Below are 15,958 nucleotides of genomic sequence, written 5' to 3' on the forward strand. Positions count from 1 at the left end.
TTCAGATATCAGAACTGTACATAATGATGATATACAAAATCAGATGATATTTTCATTGGCTTCTACTATGTACAAATCTCATGATTTGGTAGTTATAGAATAACGACAGTCTGAAGAATCAATGTATAATGTGCACATACTATAGAAAGCATATCCTTTCTAACAGAAAGGAAAAGCTCCTAGAGGTAATATAAGATGAATGACATGTAACATGTTAAACGTTGCACTTCAAGTAAGCACTATATGTTCATAGACATACTGTGCCACTGTGCCCAGGATTTTGCACAGTATGTCCTGTATGGTGGTACCCATGGAGTAGTGGATGCCACAGTACAATTCCTATTCCATGTTCTTGAGTGGTGCACAACTGTCCCAATTCATGAACATGAACTGAGGTAGTGGGGACCACCATACATTTACCACCCTGTTCACTTGAATGGTACACACGTGAGGCTAGTACACCACAACGTACTAGTGGCTCCTGTGCTTGGGGTGTGACACTGCTGTGTAACAAGGAACTGCTCCATGGCATAGCAGTGACAGGCAGCTCATGAAGTACTTTATACCTTTCTAGAGACTTATATGTAGCTCAGTTGTAAGGTATAGCATGCCATACTAGACTGCTTCTCACTGCTGCTCTGTGTTCAACCATCTTGTCTGGGAATGATTCATAAAAAAAGTTTCACTCCCTGGACGGATGATGGACTGGAGGTCATAAACATATTATGATAATGAGCAGATTTAGTGCTGTGCAGATTCCCCTTGGCAGGAGCTCACCATTATCACTGGAGGGTGGCGGAACAAGCTAAGATGTATAGCATTTTGACTGCACTAATACGTTGCTCAAGCCATGTCAGACGGGCAACATATAAACAGGTAAGGGGGGGGTTACATCAGATACCATATGCTTGGAGTCCTTTGGGTTACCCCTCTGGAAACAGCATGTACTCTGTAACTATGTCTTTAGGCCTGGTGTACATTCACGGAAGGGATTCAGTATTATTTACCATGGATATTAATTTAAAAAGTTCTTAGTAATGAATGTGTGATGGAATCTTTCAATGTGCAACAGTGAGAAACATAAACCTTTTTGATCCTAAATGAGACATATTTCTCATAATGATGTAGGCCTGAGAGATATGCCTCTGATAATGTAGAATAATCCATGATGGTGTCATAGGTTCATATCTCAACATTTCCCCTGCCAATGGAAAGTACAGTTGTGTAAAATCTTACCATAACATTAGATGCCCTTGCCTTCACTTTTGCAGTATTCATCACTTATGGGATTCCCTGCCATGGAAGCCTCACATCTGGCCAGTCTACCAAAGCCTACCATTGAATGTCACCCAAACACTCCTCACATAGCATAGGGCATAAAGGTGATGTTCAGGCATACCATCCTCAAAACTGATTGCCCCATTAGGAACACCAGTCCAAGGAAAACCAACGAGAACCTGCACATCCAGGAAGGAAAAAGACTATGGGGATAGAGGGAGAGACTGAATACTGCAGCGGTGAAGGCAAGGACATCTACCGTTATGGTGATATTTTGCACATCAGTACTATATCCTTACATTCACTGTTGCAGTATTCATCACATATGGGAGAGTGCCAAAGCTCAAAAAGAAACTTAAGAGCTGCTAGCAGCAGTACAGCCCTCTAAGAAGCCCTGAAGAATGGCATTAGCAAAACCAGCTCTAGCTCTGGAGATACCATCCAGTTTGTAGTGTTCAGTAAACGTATGCACAGAAGTCCAGGTAGCTGCTTCAAGAATATAATTAGTGTCTAAGCCTCTGAAAAAAGCACCAGAAGAAGCCACATCTCTAGTAAAATGAGTCTTTACAGAAGAAGGAAGGCTTTCACCAGGAAAAGTGTAACAAAAAGAAATAGTCTTTGTAATCCAAGTAGAAATACTTTGCTTGGAAACAGCTAATCCTAAAGACCTAGGATGAAAGGAGCAAACATCTGATCAGATTTTCTGATAGCTTTAGTCTTATCCAAATAAAATCTGAGCAGTTTATGCATGCCCAAAGTATGTAGCACACTCTCACTGTCAGATTGCAGAGAGGAGAAAAAAGCAGGCAAAGTAATTGACTGATTAAGTGACAACTCATTAACCACCTTTGGCAGAAAAGAAGAATTAGTACGCAAGGCCACCCTGTCCTCATGGAATATCAAAAAGTTGGACAAGCCATAAGGGCTTGCAACTCAGACACCCATCTGGCAAAAGTAAGAGCTAACAAAAGAAATGTCTTCCAAGAACAATGTTGCAAGGAGCTGAAACAGCAGGCTCAAAAGGAGCCTGAGTCAGTTTCTCCAGAACAATATTAAGATCCCAGGGAGGAGGAACTGGCTTCCTGGGAGGTCTAGTATTAAAGACACCTTTAAGAAATTGCTTAGCCTCAAATCTAGATGCTAAAGGAGGAGTTAAAGGCAGACAAGCAGAAAGAGCTGATAAGTGGGCCGCAATAGAAGAATAGGACAAACCAGCATCGAGCAACTCACACAAATAAGAAAGAACCAAAGGAACATCTATAGTAAGTGGGTCCAGGTTACAAGAGACACCAAGCAGAAAACCTCTTCCATTTAGACAAGTAGGATTTCCTAGTAGTATGTTTCCTGGCCTCCTGCAGGACCTACAGCACATCCTCAGAAAAAAAGGTGTCTATGAGGGATCAAAACCCTATCACTCACAATGTCAGTTGAAGCGTGGACAGGTGGGGATGGATGAGACATCCCTTGCCTTGTGTGAGTCGATCCACCCTGTGAGGTAACTAGTGATTTATTGCCCTTGGCTAGATGCAGAAGTAGAGGGGAAACAGTGCTGTTGCAGCTAAAAGGGAATCACCAACATGATTTTGGGAGCATCCTGTTGAATCTTGAACAGGACTTTTGGAATGAAAGAAAGTGGAGGGAATGCATAAAGAAACATCCCCTCCCAAGAAAATGAGAGGGCATCCACCTTCCACACCAGAGGACCTGGGAATCTGATGCAAGACAGAGGAAGTTGATTTTTCAGAGGGGAGGCAAATAGATCTACTTGTGGAGTACCCCACTGGTGAACAGTGTCCAGAAAGACATCCCTGTAAAGCATCCATTTGTGGGATTGAGTGAAGGACCTGCTCATATTGTCAGCCACAACGTTCTAATCTGAAGGAATATAAACTGCCTGAAGAGTCACTTGATACTTGTCAGTCAACTCCCATACCAGAAGTGCCAGCCGGCAAAGAAGGTAAGATCTTGATCCCCCTGTTTGTTGATACACCACATAATTGTGGTATTTTCTGTGAATGCCTTGACAGTCCACGGAAAGAGAAGAGGATGAAAGGCATGAAGAGCCAGCATAAGAGCTCTCATCTCTTTGACGCTGATGTGCTCCATCCGCTGACAAGGTGACCACACTCCCTGTACCTTCAGGGAGGGAAAAATTGCTCCCCATGCCACATCTGAAGAGTCTGTGAACAGATCCTAAGAGAGAAGAGGGGGATGAAAAGGGAACCCTGGATTCGGAGACAACTGCTGAATCCACCATAGAAATTCCTTCTTGAGACAAGGAAGAAGAGGAACTGTAATGTCTAGAGAATGCGCATGTTGAAGCCACACTGACTTCAGAAACCACTGGAATTTCCTCATGTGGGAGTTTGGCCAGAGGGAGCATCAGAATGGTGGAAGCCATGAAATCCAGACCTCTCAGAAATGCCCTGGCTGTAATGGAAGCCAGGGGAAGAACAGTATGAGAGTTAAGGCCTTTGGAGGAGGTAGGGATGCCAGCATTGGCTCCATTTGAATCCTGCATCCCAGAAAGACATGATCCTGAGAAGGAGTCAGAGAAGACTTTTTGAAGTTTATTGCAAACCCCAGGCTCTGAAGAAAAGAAATGGCAAAATGAAGATTTTGCAAAAGGACCTCCATACAGGATGCCTGAATCAGCACGTCGTTTCAAGTAAGGAAATATTTGGATCTCTTGAAGTCTGCAAAAAGCAATCACATGAGCGAGGCATTTGGTGAACACCCTTGTGTCAGTAACAACCCTCCCACTGGGTACTTATCTGCAACTGTGAGGACTTCAGCAAGCAGGAGTAATCACTGGAATACAAAAATGCATTAAAAATGGCAGAAAACAGACATAGGCAAACAGACCGATGGTTAGAATCAGCGTTCAGACTGGTGGCAAAGAAGTTCTGTGAATAGTACGCCTGAATGTCACCTTTATGCCCTACCCTTACACAAGGTGCATTTGGGTGACGTTCAGCGTACCTTAAAGCAGCGGTAGTTTTTGGTATACTGTCCAGATGCTGGGCTTGCAGGTCAGGGAATCCCATAAGTGATGAATACTGCAGTGGTGAATGTAAGAGTAAGGACATTATACTTTCACTATATGTCAAGTAGAGTAGCACCATTACCACATCCAATGTACACCTACACAACTGGATGGGAAGCCTCAAACCCTCCTCTGGTCGATTTTGTATCGTCCTTTTTGAGGCTGGGTGAAACTTTTTGATACAGCCGGTAAAGTGTGAGATTGACTGCCTAGTACTATGGACCAAATGGGCAAAAATGTGAAACTGTTACTAACAACTTCAGCTAGGAAGTTCACAGTATGGTTAATATGCGTCTGTTTATAGTTGTTTGTCTTTCGGCTTTTCCCGGTTATACATAGCCGGCCTTAGGCATAGGCATCATGGAGCCCTTTTGCCTAGGGCACCAGTTGGCCTAAGGCCGATCCTGCGGTTATAGTTAAAAGGAGTTATTTTTTTATGAATTAATGTTATTACTTATCAAAAGTATCTTTGAAAAATTCTTAAAGAATGCATGAGAGGCCTTTTTAATATAGAACAAGAAGAACTGATTTGTTAAGAAGATTACAAACAAAGTAAGCTTCCTCAATGAGGTGCAGCCGAAAGGTATATTCCATGCTCCACTCACGGTAAAGGCTTTTTCACCAAACAGATGGTAGTCTAATGCACTAGGTAAAATTTGTTGCTTAAATACTCGAGAATTAACGGCATTTGGTCGGGAGATAATGGCTGGTGCGGTGGATTTCTAGCAAAAGGTCGATTTTGCTGGAGATTACTAAGTGTTGGCGATACAACTTGACAATAATTCCTACCCAAAACGTATCATGTAGGGCTACCACCTGTCCCACTTTGCGAGGGACAGTCCTTCTTTGGGCAGTTGTGGCGTGCGAAAAAATTTAAAAAAATGGCAGATATCCTGAGATTTTAGGACAAAAATATTTCCTAAGTTTTCTTTATTAGTTTCATAAAACAGTTATTTTTTTTAATCTGAAGCACCTAAATGTTATATGAAATAGCACTAGCAACTCAAATGCTACACGAATAAGCTTTTATTTTGGCAAAAAGGTGAAGTTCTATCCTTTGTACTGGTCATGGACATGTTTTGTCCTGAAAAATCATTTCTACAAAAAAAGTCCCACTTTGAGCATTTGAAAAGGTGGTAACCCTAGTGTCCTGCTGGGAATGGGAAACTTTAGTGAAGTTAACTGTTGCAGCAGTGCAGACACATGCTTTTTCCGAGCAGTTCTTGTAATCATGTGTTTTCCCAACAGTTAGCGTCTAGATTCAGGGCATACATATTTCAGAACGGAGAAACGTCCCTTGAGGGGTATCGTGGCGCTGGCATAGCATGTCGACGCCCACTCTCAGCACGCCTTGCCGGCGGTCCCCAAACTTGTAAAAGCAGAGACCAGGAACTGCAGGACGCAGGCTCTGCTACCTCCTGCATTCTTGCCTCAGGCCGGCAGGGTGCACAAACGCTGAAACTCTGCACAGGGATAAAAACGTTACCAGTCTCTGAATGTAATCTTTTCCCTCATTCCACTGAAAATCCAAACCAGAGCCGCAGGTCCCTGGAGACTGCATACTTGGCAACTTTTTGTAAGGCTGACTAGACATCCAGATTAAGGGCTGAGAGGAAAACGTCCATGCACACAGTGCACCGGTGGTCAGCTCACTGCCGCTGAAGATGAAGTTTTGGTTTATTATAGCTTTCCTTGTGTGCCACGACCTTCTCCAGAATGGTGAGTATCGCACTACGGAAATGTTTATGTAGATGTCTAATGTAGTAAGTGTGGCACTGGGAAGCATATTGTATGTCGAGCTGTAAAACGGTGCTCTCCGAGTGTCTCCCAAATGCTAGAGGTGATGGGAAGGGACTGCTTTCCATGGGCTTCCAGAGCTGGTGAGGACCAGATGTCTCTCACAGCTGCAAAAAAAGTTGAAATTACAAGTGCTTTCACAGGAAATCCACCATATGTGTTATTTCCTTCAAATATGTAAAGTGAGGTTTTATGCATTTCTGCTGTTGTGTGTCATTGTGCTTTTGTGCAGTTAAAAAGAAAGAAAAAGCTCACTTAGGCATTTACTTTAATGACATATTACAGTCTCGAGACACTTTATCGGGGGTAGACAAGGTTTACAGGTGTGCTTCATGAAACTGTCTTATATTGCAATGCATTCTTTGTTATCCCAACATTATGCTGTAGTAAGTTTTTTGATGTTAAAGCAGTTTGCAACATCATTACTTAAGTTATTCATTGGGTGGGACCTGTTGAGTACACTGTGGTCAGCATAGTTATACTGATGTCATTCTTGGACTCATCTGTGTTGTGTTTGGGCACCAGAAATTAGTTTTGCCTGGGATACCCCGATCTTCTTTTCAGATATTCGACCAATAGCATTTATTCAATAATTCACCTCACAGTGCACTAACCCAGTGTTGTTTATTTTTGTTTTATTTCCCCCTTGCATCTTGTAAAATAGAGGAATGTTTTCTTTTTGCTTTGTATTTATGCAGAAACTGAAACATTTGTTGTAATTTTTTCCACTCTTTTTTTTAGCAGTACTTGAAGTTTTTGTTTGTTGACTTGTAGATCTGTTTCCATAGATTTTTTTGACATTTGGGTGGGTAGCTGTCTGAAAAGATTGGACATAGTTGGTTTTAGGCACCAGCTAATCCTGTGATCACAGGGGACCCCTTCCTTATTATAGAGAGACACCCGGTCAGGGCACTTTATTTTATTTTATTTTTTTTATGTTTGTCAAAGAAACAAAATGCTGTGTAGCATTCTAAATTGACTCTAACTGGATGAAGAACCCCTGTGACTAATATTATTTCAGTCTTTTTAAAATTCAGACATGCCTCTGGTTTACAGAAAATATATCCATAATTTCAACATAGACACATGTACTAAAACGTGTATGTGTACACAGTAAGCCTATATGAGTTTCTCAAGAAGTGGGCTGCATGTTTTAGTGGACGTTTCCCCTGACTCTATTTACCCTAGTGGGAGCTCTAGCCACAGTTAATCCTTCAAACTATTCAATGCATCTCTGGTTGTGCTTTAAAATATATTCACATTATCAGTATACAGAACAAACTCAGTTTTCAGGGGTGACTGTTAAGTAGCAAGGCTTTATAATTTCATTAAATCTCTTTCTTACATCCCTGTTTCTGTTAACACAGATGGAGCACCTGACTGTGTTAGGCATGTTAGGATGATGTTCTTTCTATTAAAACTAATATGAACAGTGAATGAATTTATTATGACTGGGATGTCTGTGATTTTTTTTTGCTACTAATTTTGTATATTAAATATTCGTTCACAGTCCAGTTTTATATGAGTGGCATGTCTTTTCAAGTCTTTTATCCTTTCTGTCTGTGCTTTAATAAACTGTAATCTTTTTTTTTCTCTTTTCTGGGGCTTTTCTTCCTATGCATTCATTGAAAATGGGCCTAAGTCCTGCTGGATATCCCATTATCAAAACGTAAATAAATAAATAAGAGACTAAGCATCAGTGCTAGTACATTGTATTTGTTCTTCACACCGTTTAATTGGGGTTTATCAATAATATTAGTATGGTGTGCATGATGATTTACTTTTACAGACAGAGTAGGCATAAATATGGGGAATTTGTGCCAGCTGGTTGACCCTCAGAACATCGAACATGGAAGATTTCCAATGTCCTGTCCTGGAGGAGAATAGCAAAAAAAAATGTGTTTTTCACTTTATATTTTCTTGAGTTTGTATGATCTCAGAGATGGGATATATGTGTATATATATATATATATATATATATATATATATATATATATATATATATATATATAGTGTGTGTGTATATGCATGTATATATATATATATATATATATATATATATATATATATTTATATGTATTTATAGATCCATATATACATATATGTATGTAACATAGAACTCTTGGGAATAGTGGCTTACCTCCTGCCATTCCCCTGCAAAATACTTCTTTGTATTTTGGGGCTGAATAATTGCTTGAGGATTCAACAAGATGCAATTATTCTTAGTGGATCAAGGAAACAGATTACTACAGGTTAGGTTATTAAAATATTGCTAAGTGTGCGTATGTGTGTGTGTACACATATATTATATATCTATAATATATCTATATACGTTTCTGGATGATTGTTGGGTGTGACCAGCTGGTAAGGTAGAACTAGTGAGTGAAACATGATGTTAATGCTTGTTTGATTAAGAACTTCAGCCATCCGTGGAATTGCTTGATTGAACCTTGTTAACAGCAAGTGTACCTGTGAATGATTGTGGCTTTTATTCACCTCTTTTTACTAAGTTATACTGGAGTGGTACAGAGTTTTTAAAAGAGCCTCTACAAGGGTGTAACTAGGCATACTCAGTGTACTCAAATGAGTATATTGTGCTAAGCATTCTTGGAAACTTCTGCACTCAGTATGGACAGAATGACAAGAACTGTGCAAATTTAATATTTGCAGTAATAGTGGTATAAGTGTAAAAGGAGTACACATCTAACACTAACTTTTTATGGGTATAAATGGTAACCGTTGAAAATAGCATGTCTTCTTCCTATATCCCTGGATGTAGCATTTTGAGGGTTGATTGCATTTTTATAGTGATAATTTTATGGTGAGGACAACGGCATTATGTTTGAGTACAACAAGTAAATTTCTGACATTACACCTGAAATTACTTGTCTACACTTTCTTTTACAAACAGTGAGAGTTTAGTTGTTGTGGGTTAAGTTCACTTATAGACACTGACAGATTTGTACTGTCATGTACTGTCAGTGCTTTAGAGCCAGATAATAACTATTAAGACAATATATCCTAAACTGCTTGCTGCATAAATTGCTGGTGGTGGGTGTGAACTGCATCCTCAGCAAATTTGTGGTAATTGTCTTTCTTCATTTATTTTGTTTGTTTGTTGGGTCCTCCCAGCGGACACAAGTGTCCCTGTAAAATGGAAGCTATGTCTAGGTAAGTGACTCACTTGCAGAAACAATAAGCAAATGGACTATGTAAGGTAGTGCATTCTTAACAAAGGTACCAGTCTGAATTGAGGCATTTACATAAAGATATGTACAATGTAGTTTATTTGAAAGACAGAAGAAGAAGACATTGCAGTGAGTTGGATCAGACATACCCCCCAATGATGATTGAGCCAGTGTCAGCTGCTTACTCCCAAACTTCCTCTCTGGCTTCTCCAGCACCCAGGTTGCTAGTCAATCCTGAGCTGACTGAAAAGCATTCATGAGTTTATCCCCTGTGCCATGGAGACAGGGTGGACTGCTGTGTTTTGTACGGTGGGTAAAACTTTCCACTCCTTTCTTGCAGGGGGGCTGTGCCTTTTGTACCCCTTAACTAATCATCAGTTCCATGATTACTGATTCTTGGTGGATTATTTTACCCCATTGCAGCAGTCTCTGAAGAGTGTGCCAGGACATGCTTACAAGTTAACTTGGTGGACAGCATAAAACAGCCATCTTGGAAATTATATTTTAGATATTACAAAGAGAAATCAGAGACTATTGAGTATTCTGTTTGAGAAGTCTGACTGGAATGACTGCTCACCCACAGGCCTTAAGTAACTTAACTAGGAAACAGTCATTCTTTTCGATTTAGTCAGGAATATAGTGAAGTTTAGATATTGTTTTTCTTTATATATCTGAGTCTGCCCATCAATGCTCTTTTCAATATTTCCTGAGATCTGAACTCTGTGGTTTACTGTGAATATATATTCAGTATTTTCATGCTATTTTATTATTTATTATTAAATATATTTAAACCCATTATTGTGGCTGGTCCTTGTAGGGAGCATCTAACTTTTAAGAGTACTTATATGTATTTGGTGATACTGTGTGGGCCACTCCAGAAGGCCTAGCCATCTTAGTTGACTACTACCATTTGTATTCATATTAATATTGCGTGGTATAATTGCGCGGTATAATTGGACACCTTTTGTTAAGAGCCTTAGAGTAGCTGATTGTGAAGTGTCTGGTGGCAGTGATAACTACCTTATACTCTGGACAGAAGGGACACAGCAGGTACATCTGTGCCAGCCTTTCCCAGGTGTGTGTTTGTGAAAAATCAAATCTGTCAGGGTGTGTGTGTCATCTACTTAAGGCAGAGACACGAAGTACTGGGTTCACAGAGAGGGTGCTGGAGGACTTGGCTTGGACACTCGGCTGAGGACCTAATCCTACAGCTGCACCACTAGGGAGTCTCATTGGGGACCTGGAGGGAGACAGATATAGAGACATCTAGACCCCGGGCTTAGTGTGTTCCCAGGGAAACTGTACTTGTTGCAGAGAGATCTGCATCTGAAAATACTGAGTGTATCCATTTGTATTCCAAGTGCACATCCCTCTCCAGTGTCAGTGGTGAGGATTCAGGCTCCTTGATTACTGGCCCACTGTGGTGATGACACATATCGGTGCTCATCACATACTGATGTGCAGTGGTGGGCATCACACAGCACAAAAGAAAACATAGATTCCTACCTTTCTTTTACAAGGAAAACATTGTTGTGAGATGTTTTTTTTCATTAAATCCCCTTATATTAAAGAGTGTTTGATTCATTAGTAAGTACTAAGCTAGCTGTCCTTGCAGGCCATTTTCCCTTTCAAAGGTGAGAATCAAACCCTGTATTCTGTGCCTGTGAGATAAAGACTTTAACCATTATCTCACACTTGCTTTAGTCAAACATATGACTACCTTTCTACAAGCCAAGGAAACCTGGTACAGACATTTAGCAGAAACTACTTTATAATCACTATTTGAAAAGAAATACATTATAAATTACTTTACAAGATAAAAGAAATTGGAAATTAAGCATCCTAAAGTGCTTTACAGAGATGTTATACAAGTAATATGTGACTTGCAGCAAATACATGCCATGATATTCTAGGTGTAATGAAACATTAGTAGAAACATATAGTAAGTGAATGTTATTAAGTGTTATCCCAGACTGCCTCACAGACTAATAGGTATATCCTGAACTGCTTTCTAGGCAGTGAAAGTCTAACAGAACATGCCCTCAACTGCTTTATATGTAATGAGCTACTGTTAATGATATGTTTTCTTCCTATATGTTTCACAAGCCATGAAATACAGCAGTAATCTTGAACCTCCTTACAGTTAAAGTGAGTTGGAGACTGGTAGTCAAATCTGCTTCATGAGAATGAGTCACTTAATAACGAAGGCTATCCTAACTTGGTTTAGAACTGATTGATCGAGAATTGCATCTCATCGTAAACTGTTACATATGCCACAAGTGAATTATAATGCCTTAAGCATAGCAGTCCATTTTCACAGGTAGCCTGCTTGCATTTTTCTCTTAATTGACTTACCCTAAACATGTATGTGAAGGTTTTAGGAAATGAGTGTCTTTCTGCAGAATGTGCTCATTCACATGTAATCACTGCACTTTAGTAAAACTGCTTCACAGTGGGATACAGAGAGGCAACTGTGAAAGTACTGTGCAGACAGCAAGTGACCAGTACTGATGTATGTCCTTAACGTCTGTGTAAGCAATGGAGCAGTGAGAGAAGTATATCATAATCTGGTTTACTAGAATGAGAACAGCAATAAAGCAAGCCCTTAGTTGTACAGTGAGACATTCAGACTCCCACTAGTCAGTGTAGGTCATTTGGCCATGCTATACCTTACAAGAGCTTACGAATACCCACAGTATGATCACAGTAAGGCACTGTGTGGTTTGGGTCATAGAGAATTTACCCATGTTGGATGGTGGTTACTTCACTCAGCTAAATCTCCTGACACTACTATCAGCAGTACAAATATATTCTAAATAACTTATACCCTCTCATGGCTTACTGCTTCATTCTTTTATGAAGAATGTATAACAGATACTGAAATGTATTTAGATGCTTTACAAGTGTAATTCTAAGTATTTTAAAGCACTATTAATAGAAAAGGTAGCACCACTGAATATGGAAATGCCACCTTTGAAATGCAGCCTCATTATTTGGGCACTACACTAATCTGTGTATAGTTTGTCTAATTCTGTGTCTCAGTGAGGAAGTCAGAAATATAGTAGGATTTCATGTTTAAAGTGTGGTGAATGTTAGTTGTCTTGAGGGGTTAAAACAAAATGGCTTAGCCTAAGACTGAATAAAATAACAGTTGTAGTTGTGATTAGTAAAAATAAGGTGTAGATGTTATGAAGTAGGATACTATCATAAGATTGTAACAAGGTCCGTTACAATAAAGAATTTTTAAGTAACATTTTATTTAGTAGTAGAATCACTAGCGTCACGAGTGCCAGTTCTTTGAAGACGATTCAGTGTTCAGTACTAGTCATATAGTAATAAACGCCTTGCAAATTTACATTAACAGAGTATAAGAAGAAAACGGGCTTTATTAATATGCAAATGAAAACCATGTAAGCCAGTGAACACTGGGAAAGTGCAGTCAGTTCAAGCAGAAAACTGAATGAAGAGTTTTGAATAAAATATAAGACATTATATTGGTACATGTTGATATGGATTTTTTTACCTTTGTCATATAATTAAAGCAAAAACAAATAGTACAATGAGGTAAATAAAGAAATGTGGTAGATCTTGAGATTGTGATATAAATTTGCCCTTTATAAGGCACTGGTTAGGCTTCACTTTTAATTTTATAAATAAAACAACTATTTAAACCACAAAAATACTTCATTAAAATATTTAGCACCTCAGCTCATGTTTTCATAGAGTAAAAAGCAGAATTTCACATAAAACATAAATTTTATATACAACAAACACCATCAAAGTCCTAAAGAGTTATAGTACCTATTAAATAATGTGTTTTAGTTCATGTCTTAGTTCATACCATATCTTTTTAATGTAACAGACTGTAAAATGAAAACACTTTCTGTATGTCATCTTACTATTATCATCACACATCTCGCACATTGTAATTTGCTATTCCAAAAATAGTTATGTGTAATACTTTCAACATCTGTCATGTTTTTAGTTAAAATGAACTGTTAATATGTATTTTTTATTCCTCAACTCTTATTTGAAAATATATATTGTTTTCTCCAATGTACACCAAGTTAAGTGGACATTTTAAGACTATGTAATATCCGTAGGTGTGATGCTATTAATCTTTTCAAAAGTGTAGATTAATAGATTTGCACTAGGCTAGCAGCTTTTGTAAATCATTTTAAATCTGGCTAGTTTCCCTTGGTGAGATTCAAAGTCTGTACTTTTTCTTTGTGAGGTTAACACCTTAAGTATTATGCCAAATTCCAACTCCCCAGGTGTCCAGGATTTTGTTTGGTAATTTGAACAAGAAATTTGTGAGGATGTTGGGATGGTGGGTCAGAACGAATGTATGTTTATAGGTGGTTAGGATAAATGAATGGCACATGGAGGAAAGGCCAAGGGCACTGAAATATGATACTCTGCCAAATAGGTCATTACCTGGATACGTCAAATGATACTTGTAGTCAATTTTCATTAATGAAATGAGCAAATGAATGTTTATAGGATGATTAGGATAAATAAATGGCACATGGGGAAAGGCCATTTGTTACCTGGATGAGTGAAATGACACTTGTAGACCTTTTTCATTAATGAAATGGTCAGCATCAAAGAACAGTCAGAGTATTCCATCAGCAGATCTCAGGGAGGTTATAAAAAACTGGAGTATATAGAGGAACCCATATAGGCCCAGACATTATGGTCAGATTGCAAAACCTGAACCTCTGAAGCAGCAATACACATAGATTCATCACTGCACATTAGCTGTTGTGCCACTCTGCCAGTCGTAATTAACATCTGTAAGGCAGTGACAAGTAAACTTCTGGCTAAATAATGAGGCATAGATTTTATATGTTCAATATAAAGTAATATAAGGCATTTATAGACACTGCAAGTTAAGTAGTGGCAGAAGGAAAACTTGTATAGATGTAAGGGTAACTGCAGTATGGAATAAATGCCACAAATCTTTTTTTTAAGTTATGCACCGGTGACAATAATTCCAAGGTGAAACTGAAGAGAAAAAGAAATAGAAACTACTACAAAGACCAATGTCTTAAATCCTGGAAAGAATGAATGAACAACTAAGTATGGGAAGCCAGGAATGCACATAGAGCTTACATATAGGTATCTTACATGTGCAATGAGATTTAGTTATAGGTATGTTACTTTAATTGCATACTGATTATTATGCATGCATGCTGTGCTTTAGTTGCATACAAGTGTCACATGCATGTTGACCTTTACTTACATGCAAATGTCTTACATGCGCATTGAGTTCTAGTTACACACAGGTATATATGTGTACACTCAACTGTTGCTGCATGCAGATATATTACATGTGTGCTAAGCTTAAGTAACATGTAAATAATTGCATGCTGACTTTTAGTTATATACAGGTATCTTATGTGTAGTGAGCTTTTGTGTCATGTTGGTATCTTACATATGTGCTGAGCTTTAGAATCTCACGGGTATCTTACATATGCACTGAGCTTTGAAATCCCACTGGTATTTTACATATGTATTGTGCTTTAGATACATATTCACACAAGTTGTTTGCACATTGCCTATGCAGTTTACTCATTTATGTGATTACTGCATTCTCAGACTAAGAATATTGGTTTAGGATAGAGTGTTGCATATGTCATGTTTTGAAGTTTAAAAAATTATTATTTTGTCTGGAGATTTTTTTATCTGCATGTACTTCATCTTTCATTTTCTAGTGTTATAGTAATGTATTTATGTGTTTGTCATTTTTTTCTCTTCAGTTTTTCAGTAGGTTGTCTTCCTGTGTTGTCTGTCTATCTATCTATCTATCTATCTATCTATCTATCTGTCTGTCTATCTGTCTATCTATCTATCTATCTATCTATCTATCTATCTATCTACCTGTCTATGCAGGCTCAGAGATTCCTGGACTTTGTCAATGCAATTGCTGTGGAACAGCTGGTCTGCAATCCCAATAGGGGCTTAAATATCATTCACATAATGCTCATAAACATGGGGGAGCATTGCACCTTCCCCCGAGAGTAATGTCCTCATTGATAAGATTGGATCCTAAATTAGTCTACTTTGAAGTAAATTTAATGGTAGGATCCCCATCAGACCCTAAAACCCTAAATATTTTTTCCAAGGAAAATGATCTTCTGCTAAGTGATAGCATAGGTAAATTTAAAGCTCCCCTGACCAAGAAAACACAAAAGCCTATGCAGAAGTATACACAAATGCTGTGTACAACCACTTAAACAACTGCGTATAAATGACTGACCAAACTAAACCTGTGTCTATCCAGAAAAACAAGTCACCTTGGTGGACCCTTTGCATAACAACAGAAGGAAGAAATCCCTGTGTAGAAGCAAATGGGAGGGTGCACAGCAGAGAAAAAAAGTCCCTCATTAGTCTCAACAGGTAAATCAGGGAACTAGTCAAGTCCTCTAAGGCTAAATACAAGACTAAAATAGCCTCCTAAGCAAAGGATAACCACAGATAATTTTTTTAGTTATGTCCAAAATCTTAAGGGAAGCACTCAGGAATGTGCTGCGTTGGCTGTAGATGGCACTACCTATACTCAGCCAAAAGAAATAGCAAATCTGCTGGCTGATAAAATCAGCTAAGATTTCACCTCCTCATCACCTGTGATCACTCCCCATGAAGT

The 15,958-nt window shown here is 38.8% G+C and overlaps 1 protein-coding gene across 2 annotated transcripts in view; it reads left to right on the top strand.

The window, feature by feature from the left end:
- Positions 1-5,676: 5,676 nt before the first annotated feature.
- The window catches only part of PDGFRL (platelet derived growth factor receptor like), a 601,289-nt gene continuing 591,007 nt past the window's right edge, over positions 5,677-15,958 (top strand). Inside the window, exon 1 of one of the 2 annotated variants that reach the window (XM_044062414.1) lies at positions 5,677-6,043. In XM_044062414.1, coding sequence (XP_043918349.1) covers positions 5,989-6,043 — 55 coding nt within the window. In that variant the 5' untranslated portion in view covers positions 5,677-5,988. The remainder of the gene's footprint in view (positions 6,044-15,958) is intronic. The other variant, XM_044062415.1, reaches the window with a different exon arrangement.

This window comes from Protopterus annectens, chromosome 2.part1, assembly GCF_019279795.1.
Source record: "Protopterus annectens isolate FY-2018-M chromosome 2.part1, PAN1.0, whole genome shotgun sequence".
Lineage (NCBI taxonomy): Eukaryota > Metazoa > Chordata > Ceratodontiformes > Protopteridae > Protopterus > Protopterus annectens.